Raw genomic sequence first — 15,011 nt, forward strand, 5'->3', positions numbered from 1 at the left:
GTTTGATGAACTATCTCCCTAAGCACCTGTTCTCCCAGTTACTTTGAAATCCGAATACAGTTCTACGTTGACACTGAAACTTCTTGTTCTTAGATCCTTTGACTTCCTGTAACAAATGCAATCTCTCTTATTAGTAGTCAGCTTTTTTCTGTTTGCCCCAAGAACTTTGAGCCTCTTTCTCTGAGAATTACATCATTTAGTATATATTCACCAAAAGCATTTGCCACAGAAATGTTTCAGAAATCAATCTATTTAATGAAAAAGAAATAAGTACAAATTAAAGGTTACATCGATGTACTTGCATAGTCATGTATGAAACTAGACACTGGGTACCTACAGAGAAAATTGTTCATGCTAATTTCAGAAGTTGTTCTCCTTAATTAGAAATGAGACCTGCAGTGGCTCGGGTTCTATCCTCAGCCCAGCACAGTGGGTTAAAGGATCCAGCATTGCTGCAGCTGCAGCTTGGATTCATTCCATTCCCTGGCCTGGGAACTTCCATATGCCGTGGCTATGGCCATAAAAAGAAGAAAAAAAGAGATGAGACTTCTTTTTTTGCTAAGAACAGTGTCAGTTGTCTAATGTATAGTTGTAGTATAATCTTAGTTCTTTATACAGTAAAAAGCTAAAATGTTTTACTAAGATATAGAGAAATCATGTTACATGAGTGTCACCAAAAAAAAAAAAAAAAAACCTTTCTCTCTTTCAGGGGACACTTATCTACAAGTCTTTTTACATTTAAGACAAGTGGTAAGCTTCTCATGGATTTTTATAACTTATTATAACTTGTATAACAGTTACTTATTTTTTAAATACTGTATGTCAGGCACTTTTCCAATTGTTGGGGTTTGGGGTGGTTTTTTTTGTACTTTTTCCATTTAGTCATCACAGTAACTATAAGGTAAAATAGGTACTTAATAATTTAACGAATGGTATAAACTGGAGGCTTTATATTAATAGGAAGATGATCATGTAAGCATGGAAGATTCCATAGGAAAAGAGATTTTTGAATACATCTAAAGTAATTCCCAGTCAACAGAAAATATGTGTTGAGCACCCTTTTTCATTTGCCAGGCATTGTTCTGATGCTGGAGAGCAGAATAAAGCTCTGCTTTCTTGGAGCTTACATTATGGTAGTAAGAGATTAACAATAAATAGTTATTGCGTAAAAGAATGTTTATTGTTATAAAAGATGTAGAAAACAAGGCAAGGGAGGAGGCCAGGCAGTTCAGGAGGGACTGGTAAAAAGACATTTAAAGTGGGCTTTGGTGGGCCTCACGGAGAAGGTGACATCTGAGCCAACACCTGAAGGAGGTAAAGGGGCGAGCTGCCCCTGATCTGGGGGATGTCCCAGGGAGAGGGTAGCATGCCACCATTAAGTGCTCAGTTATGGCTGTGAATAAATATGTGTGTTCCCTGGTAAGACGCAAAGACACAGACCCGAGGAACACTTACCTCATTTTGAAATCCTCTATTACAGTATGTAATTAGCATAGTGTATGTTAAATTAGAGGTACAATTCAGTTTCCATGAACAAGTGTTTATAGATTTTGAGTCTCTACCTGAAAACCAAATTACTTTCATCTTTGTTTCAGGTTGTTATGGAACACTAGGCATGGAATCTGGCGTAATTGCTGATGCTCAGATAACAGCATCATCTGTGCTGGAGTGGACAGACCACACAGGGCAGGAAAACAGCTGGAAACCTGAAAAGGCCAGACTCAAAAAACCTGGACCTCCTTGGGCTGCTTTTGCCACTGATGAATACCAGTGGTTGCAAATAGATCTCAATAAGGAAAAGAAGATTACAGGTTAAGAGACATAATACTGTAGATGATTTATAATACTGATTTCATTTGGAAACCTGGTGACATCTAAGAGTTTCGTAGAAGATTAGGTCACTGCAGATTTAATTATATGGGTTTTTTTTTTTCTTGTGATAATACTATTGAAATGGTTTTATAAAGCATGGCAAAGGAGAGAACTTGGTATTTGATTCTTATTTTCTTCTTATTGTAATAAGATTCTTTTAAGGTATTTTTAGTAAAGGGATCTTGAGACATCTGAAATAAACATCTCCTACAGTCATGAAGAGAAATAAATTTGTGTTCAAGTAATCCATTTTAAGTTCTACAGATAATCCACATGTGCCAAGTATAAATATTATTTACAGCAACTTAACAAATGGTCAGAATAATTGGTTAGGATTGGTTTAGATAATTTTTTAAAAGATTTATTTTGCTTTGGTACTAAAGTAATAGTAATACCGGTAATCTTCTTTATTCATTCTCAGGAAGTCATTCTTACTCAATAGGTGAAATATATTTTGCAGTGACATGAACACAAGCTGCCAAAATACAATAGTCCTTTCCTTATGTGTGCCGATAATTCTTCCTGTCTCTGCAAGGGAACAAAGCCAAAGATTTAGTTATTGTTAGGATGAAACTTTGCACTTAGACATTGAACAGTGCGTTTTAGGTGTTTATGCTTCGGTGATGAGCAAACTTCGAGGGTCAGACTGAACACTAATAAAAGGACCTCTCCATTCTCAGGCATTGTAACCACTGGCTCCACAATGGTGGAGCATAATTACTACGTGTCGGCCTACAGAATTCTGTACAGTGATGATGGGCAGAGATGGACTGTGTACAGAGAGCCTGGTGTGGAGCAGGATAAGGTAAAATGATTACCAAAGTATTTTTAAAGAGCATTTTAAAAGGGGGGTGGGTGGGGAGGCCTTTGCCAAAAGCCCTAGAAGCTCTTCTGAGTGATGTAAAAATTAGATGTCATTTGGGCTTATTCTGCCCTCTTCTGGTTATTTTAGGTAGTGTTAGTTATTGGCCTATGGTTAGGAAATTCTCAGTGCTTGTCCCTTTTGATGATTCTAAGACTAAGTACTTTCCTGATTTTTTTCCCCCCTCTGTATTTTAAATTCAGTTGTTTAAATACTTTATTAAGAAATTACAAAAAGGAACTTTAATTTATTTTCTTTAAAAAGCTTTTCTTATCAATCCAGAGAATGATGGAGAGCTTAATTTGTTTCTAGATTTCTACCCTGTAGGCAACTGGGGGACAAAAGACAGAAGAGCTAAAAGCAGAAGGGCATAGGATATTATAGACTCGAAAGGACATTTCAAGATCACCTCCCCAACTTTTGTCTTAGAAAACAATTGTTTTTTTTTTTTCTACTTGAAGAATTTCCTGAACTATGTTTTCATTAGCAAAAAAAAAAAAAATGATAATGATGGACTGTGCCAGAACAAATGATAAGGGGTAAAGAGAGAGTGGGCAGAGCTGGATTTCAGCTGCATGTGTGTTACTTCCATCCGGGCTCCTGGCTCTTGATCCATCCACCGCAAGGATCTTGTAACTGGAACAGTCCCTCTCCCCAAATGGAAATTATGAGCACATTTTTTTTGCAACATCCCTGAGTTTTATTTCAATTACATGATACTATCAGTTCCATATCATATATCTGATCTGCTACGATATTTTCAGTTGCCACTTTCTCATCTCTGTTCAAAAAGCTCTAGGGTCTCCCTTTAATATTTTATATGTGTCTAAACTCTTCAGCTGTTATTCAGGCTTTCTTTCTTCTCTTCTGTTTGTCATCATATGAACTTTGTCTTGGGTGAGTCTTCACCTCTTGATGCAGATAACAATATTGTCTCTGTCTCTAACCTACTTCTGCTTAATGCCCCCAAATTTGACCACTTTTTAGTATTAGCATGTCTGTATTTACTTGTATAATAATATTTGTTATACTTGTAGAATATAATTTTTTGAAATTTCAAATTAACCATGCTTATATATTATTAAAAAACACTTAACATTGAATTAGATTTCTGAGAATCTTTTTTGGCTTCTTTTTTGAAAGGTGATTTCTCTGAGTATAGAATTCTCGGTTGTCAGTTTTTTCTTAAATGCTTTAATTATGCCGGAACATTTCTTTCCAGTTTGCATTTTTGGGGTAAGAATTCCACTGTCATTCTTCTCTTTGTTCCTCAATATGTAATGTTTCTTTTTTTCCCTTGGTTACTTTTAAGATTTTCTTTTTAGGAGTTCCTGTCATGGCGCAGTGGGTAACAAATCTGACTAGGAACCATGAGATTGCAGGTTCGGTCCCTGCCTTTGCTCAATAGGTTAAGGATCTGTGGTGTAGGTCGCAGACGCGGCTCAGACCTGTCCTTGCTGTGGCTCTGGCGTAGGCCGGTGGCTACAGCTCCGATTTGACCCCTAGCCTGGGAACCTCCATATGCCACAGGAGCGGCCCAAGAAATAGCAAAAAAAAAAAAAAAAGATTTTCTTTTTAACACTTTAAGCAATTTGTTTATGATGTACCTTTTTATAGTAACCTCTATCTGTTTATCAGCCTTGGAAAAATTTTTTTCTTCATATATGTTGCCTCCTCAGTTCTGGATACATGAATATTACACATCTTGAAGATGTATCACAGTTCACTAAGGCTCTGTTTTTGTTTTGTTTTTTCTGTCTTTTTCTCTCCATGTCTTGTTTGGAAAATCTGTGTCATATTGTAATATATTCTTCAGTGTTTAATATGCTGTTAATCCTGTCCAGTGTATTTTGTCTCCAATATTGTATTTTCATTTCTAGATTTTCAGTTTTTGGCTTTTAAAGTTTCTTCCATGTCTCTCCTTAATGTGTTCATGCTTTCCTTTATCTCTAAAACACATGGAGTGTATAATAACCCTTTTAATGCCCTTGTCTACTAATTCTGTCTACTCGTGTGTTATATTTGGGTGTTTTTATATTAATTGATATTACGGGTTCTATTTTACATGCCTGGTAACTTTTGATTGATTACCAGACATTGTGAACTTTATATTGTTTAGTGCCAGATTTAATACTCCTTAAAATATTTCTGTGCTTTATTCTGGGATACAGTTACGTTACTTGGAAATCATTTGATCTTTTCAAGGCTTACATTTTTAACTTCATTAGGCAAGACCTGAGCAGCTTTAGTTCTAGTTTTTCTCCGCTACTGAGACAGTACCCTTCTAAGAATGCAACCCAGTGTCCCTTGTTGTAAAGTTTTTCTGCTCTCTGTTGTGAGCCGGCCTGTCCTTATAGAGCTCTGACAGTTGTTCTGCTGGTCCCTTGCAGTGCTTTTGTTCCTGTCCACAGGTAGTTTAAAGGTTTAAGGGGAAACCCCTACAGATCCTAGAAGTCTCTGTGTGGTTTGTGTCTCTCCCACACTCTGTCCTGCACATTCCAGCCACCATAGCCTCTCCATCTGTGAGACTACCAGGCTCTCTCCAGGCAATATCTGGAAATAGAAGGGCTCACCTCATTTGTTTGCCTTCTCTTGGGATTGTTGCCCTCTGCTGCCTATTGTCCAGCCTCTGAAAACCATTGTTTCATATATTTTATCTGATTTTCCATATGTTTAAGGGAGAAGGGTAAGTTTAGTCCCTTTCAGTCTATCATGGATAGAAGGGAAAATTCTTATATTGAATTATATGAATGGGAAGCAGTGGAAGCCCTTACACTGAGTTATATGAAATTACAATCTTTTGCCTCACTTCTCTTTGTGCATCTGCTTCCTCATCTACTCCCAGCTCAAGGTTAGTTGGTATTTTCATTTTCATACACTTTTTAACCATGCACACATGCATGAGCACACACACAAAGATTGAGACCACTTTTGGTTTTGTTTTCAGAAAATGGGAATGTGTATGCAAGTTTTTTTGTTTTTTTTTTTTTGTCTTTTTGCTATTTCTTGCACCGCTCCCTCGGCATATGGAGGTTCCCAGGCTAGGGGTCAAATCGGAGCTGTAGCCACCGGCCTATGCCAGAGCCACAGCAACGCGGGATCCGAGCCGTGGTTGCAACCCACACCACAGCTCACACCAATGCCGGATCGTTAACCCACTGAGCAAGGGCAGGGACTGAACCCGCAACCTCATGGTTCCTAGTCGGATTTGTTAACCACTGCGCCACGACGGGAACTCTGCAAGTTGTTTTTATAATATATTACTTTTTAATAGGATACCATATTTATATTTGGTAATATCCAATAAAATTCTAGTTCCTTGGGAGTGAGAGCTTTGACTTCCCTTTCTGTTTTACCCTCATGGAACCTTGTGAACCTCCATGTTACACAGGGGCTCATAAGAAGTTAAATATAGCAAATATTTTTAACTTAGTTTTTATGAAATCTTTCTGTTTGAATTAAAATGTTTTTCATTACATTTGTTTGAAAATGAGACTGCAGGAGTTCTCATCGTGACTCAGTGGTTAATGAACCCAACTAACATCCACAAGGGATGCGGGTTCAATCCCTGGCCTCACTCAGTGTGTTAAGGATCCAGCGTTGCTGTAAGCTGTGGTGTAGGCCGAAGGCGAGGCTCTGATCTCTTATTGCTGTGGCCGGTGGCTATAGCTCTGATTCAACCCCTAGGCTGACAACCTTCATATGCTGCAGCTGCAGACCTAAAAAGACGAAAAGACAAAAAGAAAAAGAAGAAAAAATGAGACTGCAGTATGGAGTTAGATTTCAGGGATAGTTTTTATGTCCTAAAATGTTCTACTGTTCCCATTCCACCAATATAATAGACTGCAAATAATTGCTTTCATTTGAGAGTTACTAATTACGGAAACTTAGCTGTTGAAAGATTGTTGTAACTTCAAACCTCTTAAAAAATGAATGGTATTAACACATCTTAGAAGTTTATAACTTAATGCCATTTGAATCAGCCAGAAAAAAAATAGTTATGATACTTGGAAATGACTGGATTGAGGAGTTAAACATTTACTCATTCTCACATTAACAGATAAAAATCCTCTTTGATTTTAGGTAGGTATCTATTTATTAATGATCTTTATTAGAAATTACCTAGATGATAGGGCCTAAAGGAACAATGAGGGCTCTTTTTTGCTTAGTGGAGCCCTCTGTTCAAGTCAGAAGATACAAATTGAAATCACTGCTCTAAATTGACTGGCTGTGTAGTCCATTTACCTTCTCCAAGCAGCAGTTTTCTGGGTTCTGCCCATTTTCTAGGCTTGTCTTGAAGAACATATAAGTTAATTGCATGAAGTGCTTTGTAAATAATTACGAGCTGTTTGAATGTGAAATACTATTATTATTATTTGCTTGAAATAGTGGAGGGAATGAAGTAGTTGCTTGAAATTCTATTTTTACCTAATGATTATTCATATAATGCAAATGTGGCTATTTAGTTATCATTAAATTAGGCAATAAACAATGTCACTTTTCTGGTTCAAATAGCAATAAGAAATGAAAATGGAAACTGTGTTTACATAGTGTATCCAGTAGATGGAGATATACATCTGTTATGTGTTTGTGAGTATATGTTCACTTTCAGTGTATTTAATGAGAGAAAAATTATGAAAAGGACACAGTAAAGCATTTTCTCTACGGCCTCATAAATTCAATTATACTTTGCTTTGAAAATAAAATTAATATATTTAAATAGTTGGTGATTCCACAGGACTTGAGTTACTAATTTATTAATATAATATACCGTGCACTGCCATAGAAACCCTCTTCCCAAATTGCCAGGTTAGCACTTCTGTCATGTTTAAGTCACCTTAAAGTCATTTTTATATTCAATATTTTACTCTTATAGATTTTTGATGAAGAATGTGCAGCTTCTTAATAGTTTTTCCAAATTATGATAATTTATTTTCTTAGTGATTAATGCTTATTGTCATACTTTGCAGAGCTCATTTAAGGCCCAGAGGAAAACCCAAAAACAGGTTTCAGTGGAGCAGTTTAGCCCTGGCCTCTGTTGATGTAAAGTACCAATTTTTTGTTGTTTTTTAAAGATATTTCAAGGAAACAAAGATTATCATCAAGATGTGCGTAATAACTTTTTGCCACCAATTATTGCACGTTTTATTAGAGTGAATCCTACCCAATGGCAGCAGAAAATTGCCATGAAAATGGAACTGCTTGGATGTCAGTTTATTCCTAAAGGTAAAGCAACAGTGTGTTTAAGACATGTTGTTTTCACTGGCTTAATTAAAAATTACATGGCTCTTCTCAGAGAAATTAATTAGTAAGGGTGTAAGTGTTTATCCTCTAGATTCAGTATCTTCGAAAAGGTATTTTTAAAAAGAAATAGTTATCCCTATTGAATATAATTTTAGATATCTAACTGGTTTCCACAATTGCAGGTGGAAGAAGAAAGAGGGCATCTCTGATGAGACAATGCAATGAGATTGCTTTCCAAACAGAGTCTCAATCTTGACAGTTTTTAATCAAGTTCTATGTAGTATAATATTTGTATCCCATAAGCACTGATGACCGTAACAGTCACCTTAGTCTAAGTGCCTTTTACTTTGAATAAATTAAAAGTGGGAATAACTTCCTTTGAAATTATATAATATTTTAGTACTTTGTTTGCTGTTGTGTCCCTCAAAACTACCACAGTGCTGACACATAGTGGGCCCTCTATAAGTAGTTATTAAAGGAATTGAGTAAGTCGTATATCATATTGTGACATTTTTATGGCTTTACCATTCAACGGCATCTGCCTCCCTGTTATTTTCCTTCCTAAGATTATTTTCAGACAGTTTAACTATTTAAAAATTCAGAACTCCCAGTATATTTGTGCATTTAATGCAGAGTGTATTTATCCTTCTGACATATTTCTGAGAATTAAAATTACCTTGCAGAAATAAGTATGCTGGGAAATCTTAAAGACATTTAAAATCACTATTTTTAATTATGATTTTTATAAGCAAAATGTATAAATTTTTCTAAACCATTTTTCAAGGTCGTTCTCCAAAACTTACTCAACCTCCACCTCCTCGGAGCAACAAAGACCTCAAAAACACTACAGCCCTTCCAAAAATAGCCAAAGGTATGCCTGCTTTAAATGTGACGTTTGATATTCCCTGGATTTGTGGTATAATTTTCTATAAATATGCTAAAGCATTACAAAATAACTATTTTGAGCAAGCTGGTATAGATAAAAGAATAAAGAGTTTTTATAACTTTTTTCAAGGTCATGCCCCCAAATTTACTCAACCACTACAACCTCGAAGTAGCAATGAATTTCCTGTACACACAGAGCAAACAACTGCCACTCCTGAAATCAAAAATACTACTGTAACGCCAAACGTAACCAAAGGTATGCAAATTTGAAAATTAATACCTGTTCAGAGTAGTGGGGTTTTTTGTTTTTAACTGAATTTTCAAAAACATTTCCATTTTTTAAACCCTCAGGGTATTTTCCCCTCTGTGGTTTTTAAGTATAGCAAAAAATGTGATTCCATTCCTTATGGAAAAAACTTGCTGCATTGCTCTAAGTTCTGTTCTCTGGTGCCATGTAAAGTGGTTCTTCAAATATTTAGAGATGGCTGCTATATTCCAGGCTTCCTCTTTTGATTTTTTTCCCCTTGGTAGCTAAACACATGGCATCTCAGGCTAAGAAAGATAATTTTTCTAGAAATAACTGTTAACAATAGCAGGAAACAAACTCTTTTCTGATTATATATTAATTTTCTGAATAACTTGGTAACAAAAAGGGATGAAAGAAAAAACAAGTTTGGGTGAAAATTATATATTTTTTTAAAAGATACTTTGTTAACATTTATTTTAAAGATTTAGTCTGTAATGTTTATGGTTACTTTTTCAGATTATTAATACTGTTCTTAATTTACTTCAAATTTTATTATTAAAGACAAATAAGAGTTAAATATATAAAAATGTAGTACTTTTTTTTTTTTTTCTTGTTTTTTTAGGGCTGCACCTGCAGCACATGGAAGTTCCCAGGCTAGGGGTCTAACGGAGCTGTAGCTGCCAGCCTACACTACAGCTCACAGCAACGCTGTATCCTTAACCCACTGAGTGAGGCCAGGGATCGAACCTGCAACCTCATGGTTACTAGTTGGATTTATTTCCGCTGCACCACAACGGGAACTCCTAAAACATAGTACTTTGATTTTACTTGTTGAAAACAAAATGTAAGTTGAAATCAGGAACAAAAAGCATTAGTGGATAGAGGAATTAATTTCAGTACTGGCAGATTAACAAAGCATACAAATTTTTGGGACAGTGTAGAGAAGAGAAAACAGTTTATTCAGAGTAACTTGTATCACAACAGAACTTTAATCATTCTCATTTTCTGAAAATTTGCCTGGATTCAAATAACTCTACAACTTTCCACATGTCAGTTTCCTTTCTATCTTCTAAAGTATTCCCAAACAAACCACTTTCTCATGCTGAAGAAAAAGCTAGTGTTGACTGGGGAAAAAAAAAAAAAAAAAGCACAACCTGAAAGTTAAGAATTAGATTTTATTTGGTGGCCTTACTGAGCACTTTTCAGCATCTCAACTCTGAGAAACCGTTCCTATGAGGTAAGGGAGAGCCAGGACATATATGAGTTTTTGCTGGGAGTGGTTGGGAGAATGTAGGGAACCCTCCTACAGTGTTGGTGAGAATGGTGAATTTGTGTAGCCACTGTGGAGAACGGTATGGAGGTTCCTTAAAAAACTAAAAATAGAGCTACCATAGGATCCAGCAATCCCATCCTGGGCGTCTGTCCAGAGAAAAACTGTAATTGGAAAAGATACATGCACCCCAATATTCATTGCAGCACTATTTAGAATAGCCATGAGATGGAAGCAAACTAAATGTCTATCAACAGAGGAATGGATGAAGAAGTTGTGGTACATATTTATAATGGAGTATTACTCAGCCATTAAAATGAAATAATGACATTTGCCTCAACATGGAGGGACCTAGTGGTTATCATACTAAGTGATGTAAGTCAGAGAAAGGTCTTATGATATCACTTATATGTAGAATCTAAAAAAAAATGATACAAATGAACTTATTTACAAAACAGAAACAGACACACAGATATAGAAAACAAACTTACAGTTGGTTACCAAAGGGAAGGATAAATAGGAATTTAGGAATAACATATACACACTACTATACATACAATAGATAATCAATAAGGATTTACTATATAGCACAGGGAACTATACTCTTTGTTTTGTAATAACCTATATGGGAAAAGAATCTGAAAAAGAAAATATATATGTGTGTGTATATATATGTATATGTGTGTGTCTGAATCACTTTGCTTTATACCTGCAACTAATAGAACTTTGTAAGTCAACTGTATTTCAATTTAAAAAATTAGAAATAATCTCTGACACTTGACTCAATACCAAAAAAAAAAAAAAAAAGGAATTAAACATCATGATTCTGCTAATCACAAAAAGCAGACTTCTTAAGTTAGTGATTTTAGTGCTTTTCTATGTTTGGGAAGATATAAGCGTCTGGGCTCATTGAAATTATTCCCTTGATATGTATCTGAACTCTTCAGAGCCAGTATTCTGTTTTTTCCCATCCTGAACTTCACTCAGGGTTAACATCAGGTTGGGGCGGGGGGGAGGCCCGTAGTGGCTGATGACTTGATGGCAACATTTATTTTGTCCACTCTAGAGAGAAGCAAGAGTTGACAAAGACAAGCAATTTTAGCATCCCACAATTTATAGAAACCACGCATTCGGAATCCCAGACCACATGCCCAGATGGAAGAACAGTCGTTTAAAAGTGTTGTTCATCTTAAAATCTATAGAATTTTAAAATCTCAAGACTAAAAGTGTCCTTAAAGCCTTTTCTTCCAGTACTAGGATCCCTGTAATCTTTAAAAGAGTAGCAATGTACAGATCTTTCTGATTGAAAATCTTTTGTCTTTTGTCTCCTTTTCTTTGGAATGGTAGTATATAGACTTTTTATTATTTTTTGAACCTAAGCATATATTTTAATGTCTCTAGTTAAATCAAACTATATGCATCTGAGCTTGATTGTTCTCTCTACAGTTTCACAAATTTAAGGGATAAAGCATATTTACCTTTATAATTTCTTAGTGCTTTCTATCCTGAGTCACGTTTTCTGTTTTATGCACTTCTTTCTCTATTTTTACATCAAGGCTGAGAATGATACTGACGAAAATCATGTCATGGTCACACGTGTGCCACTGTAACATCCAGATCCTCCCTCAGTGGGGGCCTCAGCACCATCTGGAGATCTTTCTGTTTCCCTGGTCAGCTCTTCTGTCTGTTCTCAGCACTAGAACAGATTTGAAACATTCTCCATATTTTTCAAATCCTTGACCCAGAGGTCTTCACTACTCTCAGTTATGTCCTCAACTTCACGAAGTGGAAGCCATTAGGACACTCCCTTTTGTGGAGCCTGCATATTCCCCTGAGCCCTGGTTCCCACCATCTAGCTGCTCAGAAGCCTGGTGTCACTGATTATTGTCTCCTCCCTGTATACCACCTTCTTTCTGTCTTTGGGTACAGGTATAGAGAGTAGATTGCAGGTCTGACAAATAGCACAGTAAATATCAGTAAATATCAGCTGTTGTTGCTAATCATCACCCTTCTGGCCAGGAGGAGCTTTAGGTTAGGTGAAGGAAGAGACCGGCCTCCCGATGGCCTTAAGCAGACCAGGATTCCCTAGCTGTGGAGTGAGAAAGGAAATTAAGTGTTTGCCAGGTCCCTGCAGGCTCCAGCATTGGGTTGGTTTCTGCCTTGTTTAGACACAGGTTCGGTTTCTGTCCTTAACACTATATATATATTTATCTCCCCATCTCTATAAATATTTCACCATCACTTCCAAATGGTAAATAATATTTTATTAGAAAAAGGATACCATGATTTACTTACTCCCTTTCACTGTTGGGCATTTGATTACTTCTAGTTTTTCACTCTTCTGCAGATGCAGAAGCAAACATCTTTAAAAGGTACATCTTTAAAGGCTATCTTAATTTTTTTCCTAGGAGGAAATTCTAATAGAGAATTGCCCAGTATAGGTTTTTATAGATATTGCCCCAAAATGCCAATCAGAAAGATAATGTCTATTTATAGTCCCATAGAAATAACCTGTTTCCTAATATCCTCTTCAACAATTAGTTGTTCTTTTAAATATTTGCTAATTTGATAAGCAAAAATAGCATCTTGTTTGAGCTTCTGTTTCTCTGAAAACTGGTGAGGTGAACATGTTTAATGGTCACCTGTGCTCTTAATGTGTTGCTTATTCATCTGCTGATGTTTCTGTTGTTGATTTTTTACTTGTAATTTTGTAGCAGAGTAATCGCATTAACCCTTTATCACACATGTGGAAAATACATTTTTCCATTTTATCATTTGTCTTTGTGATTTCAAAACATACAAAGGTGGAGCAAACAGTGTGACAAACTTCCGTGTGTTCACGAAAGCCACTCATTTTCAGTCTTATTACATAAATTATGTTTTTTTTTTTTTGAGATAGGAAACTTTGAATAAGTTGGGGTATTAAGTTTGAATAAGATGGGGTAATCTTTACTGTTTTTTTCTTTAGTGATTTCTGCCTTTGGTATTAGTGTGTATTTTTGTTTGTTTTTCAGACGTAGCCTTGGCCGCGGTGCTGGTCCCTGTGCTGGTCATGGTCCTCACCACTCTCATCCTCATACTGGTGTGTGCTTGGCACTGGAGAAACAGGTTAGAACAGAGCTGATTCACCTGCCTATCCTCGTGGGGATATTTCCAAATGTGAAATAGAAACTAAACATAGAAGATGAACTACAATTTCTTTGTGAGAGAGAGAGTTAAGATAGTCATTAGAATAAAAATATATACATTTCTCCTTTATTCCCATAAAAAATGAATAAGTTCAATTCCATAATCAGTTACTGAACACTTTTATTATATCAAATACTGCATTACACACCGGGCTAAACACATTAGTGAAACACATAATAGGTACGTAGTAATATTTACCAAAAGAATGAGGTGCAGTTCTCATCACCAGATTGTTTAGCAGGGCTGACTCTTATACTGTGGCTTGATGGTCTGTGTATGGAGTGCTAGGGACACAGATGCAAGTACCATGCGAGTTAGCTGAAAACTTCTTTTCAGGAGAGTGTAATCCTCAAATTTGGCATGTTTTGCCTTAAAGGAGGAGTTGGATTTGGCTAGAGGAAGGGAGGATGGTCTAGTCTGAGGGGATAGCTTGGATGAAGGTACAGGGATATGGACTGTAGGCAGAATCATGAGTCATCTCACTGGCATGGGGGAGCACTGAGAGAGAATCATCGAGATGCAGCATGTGCCTGGACCAGGAAGGGCTTTCTGGAGACAGAAATGTAGATTTCAGTCTATAGATGGGGAAATCACTGAGCAGTATCCAGCAGACAGGTGATATTATCAGATGATTGTAGGAGGAATGGCAGGAGTTTGAGTGGCTAGATTGAAGAGGAGTGAAAGACTAGAAGAGGCATCAAGATGAGTTAGGAAACTACTAAGGCCATGCAGCAACATAACAGCAGTTATACGGAAGGGAGAGAGGGATGGGGTGAGGTTTCCCACTGGGTCGGTTAGGGGCATGTGACTGGCTATTTGTTCAGAAAGGAGGAGGTTCTAGGGTTTTCTGAAGTTTCTGGCTTGTGCAATTAGACCAGTAAAGATGTCAGGAGTTGAGAGAAGGAGGGTCAGGTCTGGTGACTGGCAGTTTGGAGGGACTTAATTTTTAGCCATTCAACAAATATTTGAACTCCTACTCCCTGCCAAGTAAGTATTGAGCCATGTGCTGGGTGTCCAGTGGTGAACCCCAAAGTCTGTGGACCATCCACCATGGAACCTGTTTGCTCCAGGGCCCAGCAGGTAGGAATCACGGGATTGTAGATAGGTAAAACAGTAGCCAATATTCAATTCATGACTCACTCAGCTTATTACTCATAATTAGCACACAGCACAGGTTAATCAAAGTAGGGAAAGTGGGTGACAGACCACCCCTAGGAGATGCCTAGAAGGAAGCGTTTCAGCACCAGCAGTAGTTCTCTGTCCAGCCATGGGTCCTGTTATACATGTTGAGTGGGAAGTCCCTCTTATCTCCAAAGGTCCTCCAGCAGCATCCATCTGGAACAGCTCTCAGCCCCAAAAGTACCAGCCTCCAGAAAAAAGTGCTCAGGTCACTTGGCTCAGTGGCCTCCTTTTAAGGAGTAACTGTTACCCAGGGGAGGAGT

The 15,011-nt window shown here is 37.0% G+C and overlaps 1 protein-coding gene across 2 annotated transcripts in view; it reads left to right on the forward strand.

Moving 5' to 3' along the window:
- The window catches only part of DCBLD2 (discoidin, CUB and LCCL domain containing 2), a 96,313-nt gene that overhangs the window by 71,534 nt on the left and 9,768 nt on the right, over positions 1–15,011 (forward strand). For both annotated transcript variants that reach the window (XM_021070662.1, XM_021070663.1), the window contains 7 exons: positions 710–750; positions 1,596–1,811; positions 2,553–2,677; positions 7,810–7,960; positions 8,763–8,849; positions 8,994–9,119; positions 13,395–13,488. In XM_021070662.1, the coding sequence (XP_020926321.1) occupies positions 710–750; positions 1,596–1,811; positions 2,553–2,677; positions 7,810–7,960; positions 8,763–8,849; positions 8,994–9,119; positions 13,395–13,488 (840 nt within the window). The remainder of the gene's footprint in view (positions 1–709; positions 751–1,595; positions 1,812–2,552; positions 2,678–7,809; positions 7,961–8,762; positions 8,850–8,993; positions 9,120–13,394; positions 13,489–15,011) is intronic.

The sequence above is a fragment of the Sus scrofa genome, chromosome 13, assembly GCF_000003025.6.
Source record: "Sus scrofa isolate TJ Tabasco breed Duroc chromosome 13, Sscrofa11.1, whole genome shotgun sequence".
Lineage (NCBI taxonomy): Eukaryota > Metazoa > Chordata > Mammalia > Artiodactyla > Suidae > Sus > Sus scrofa.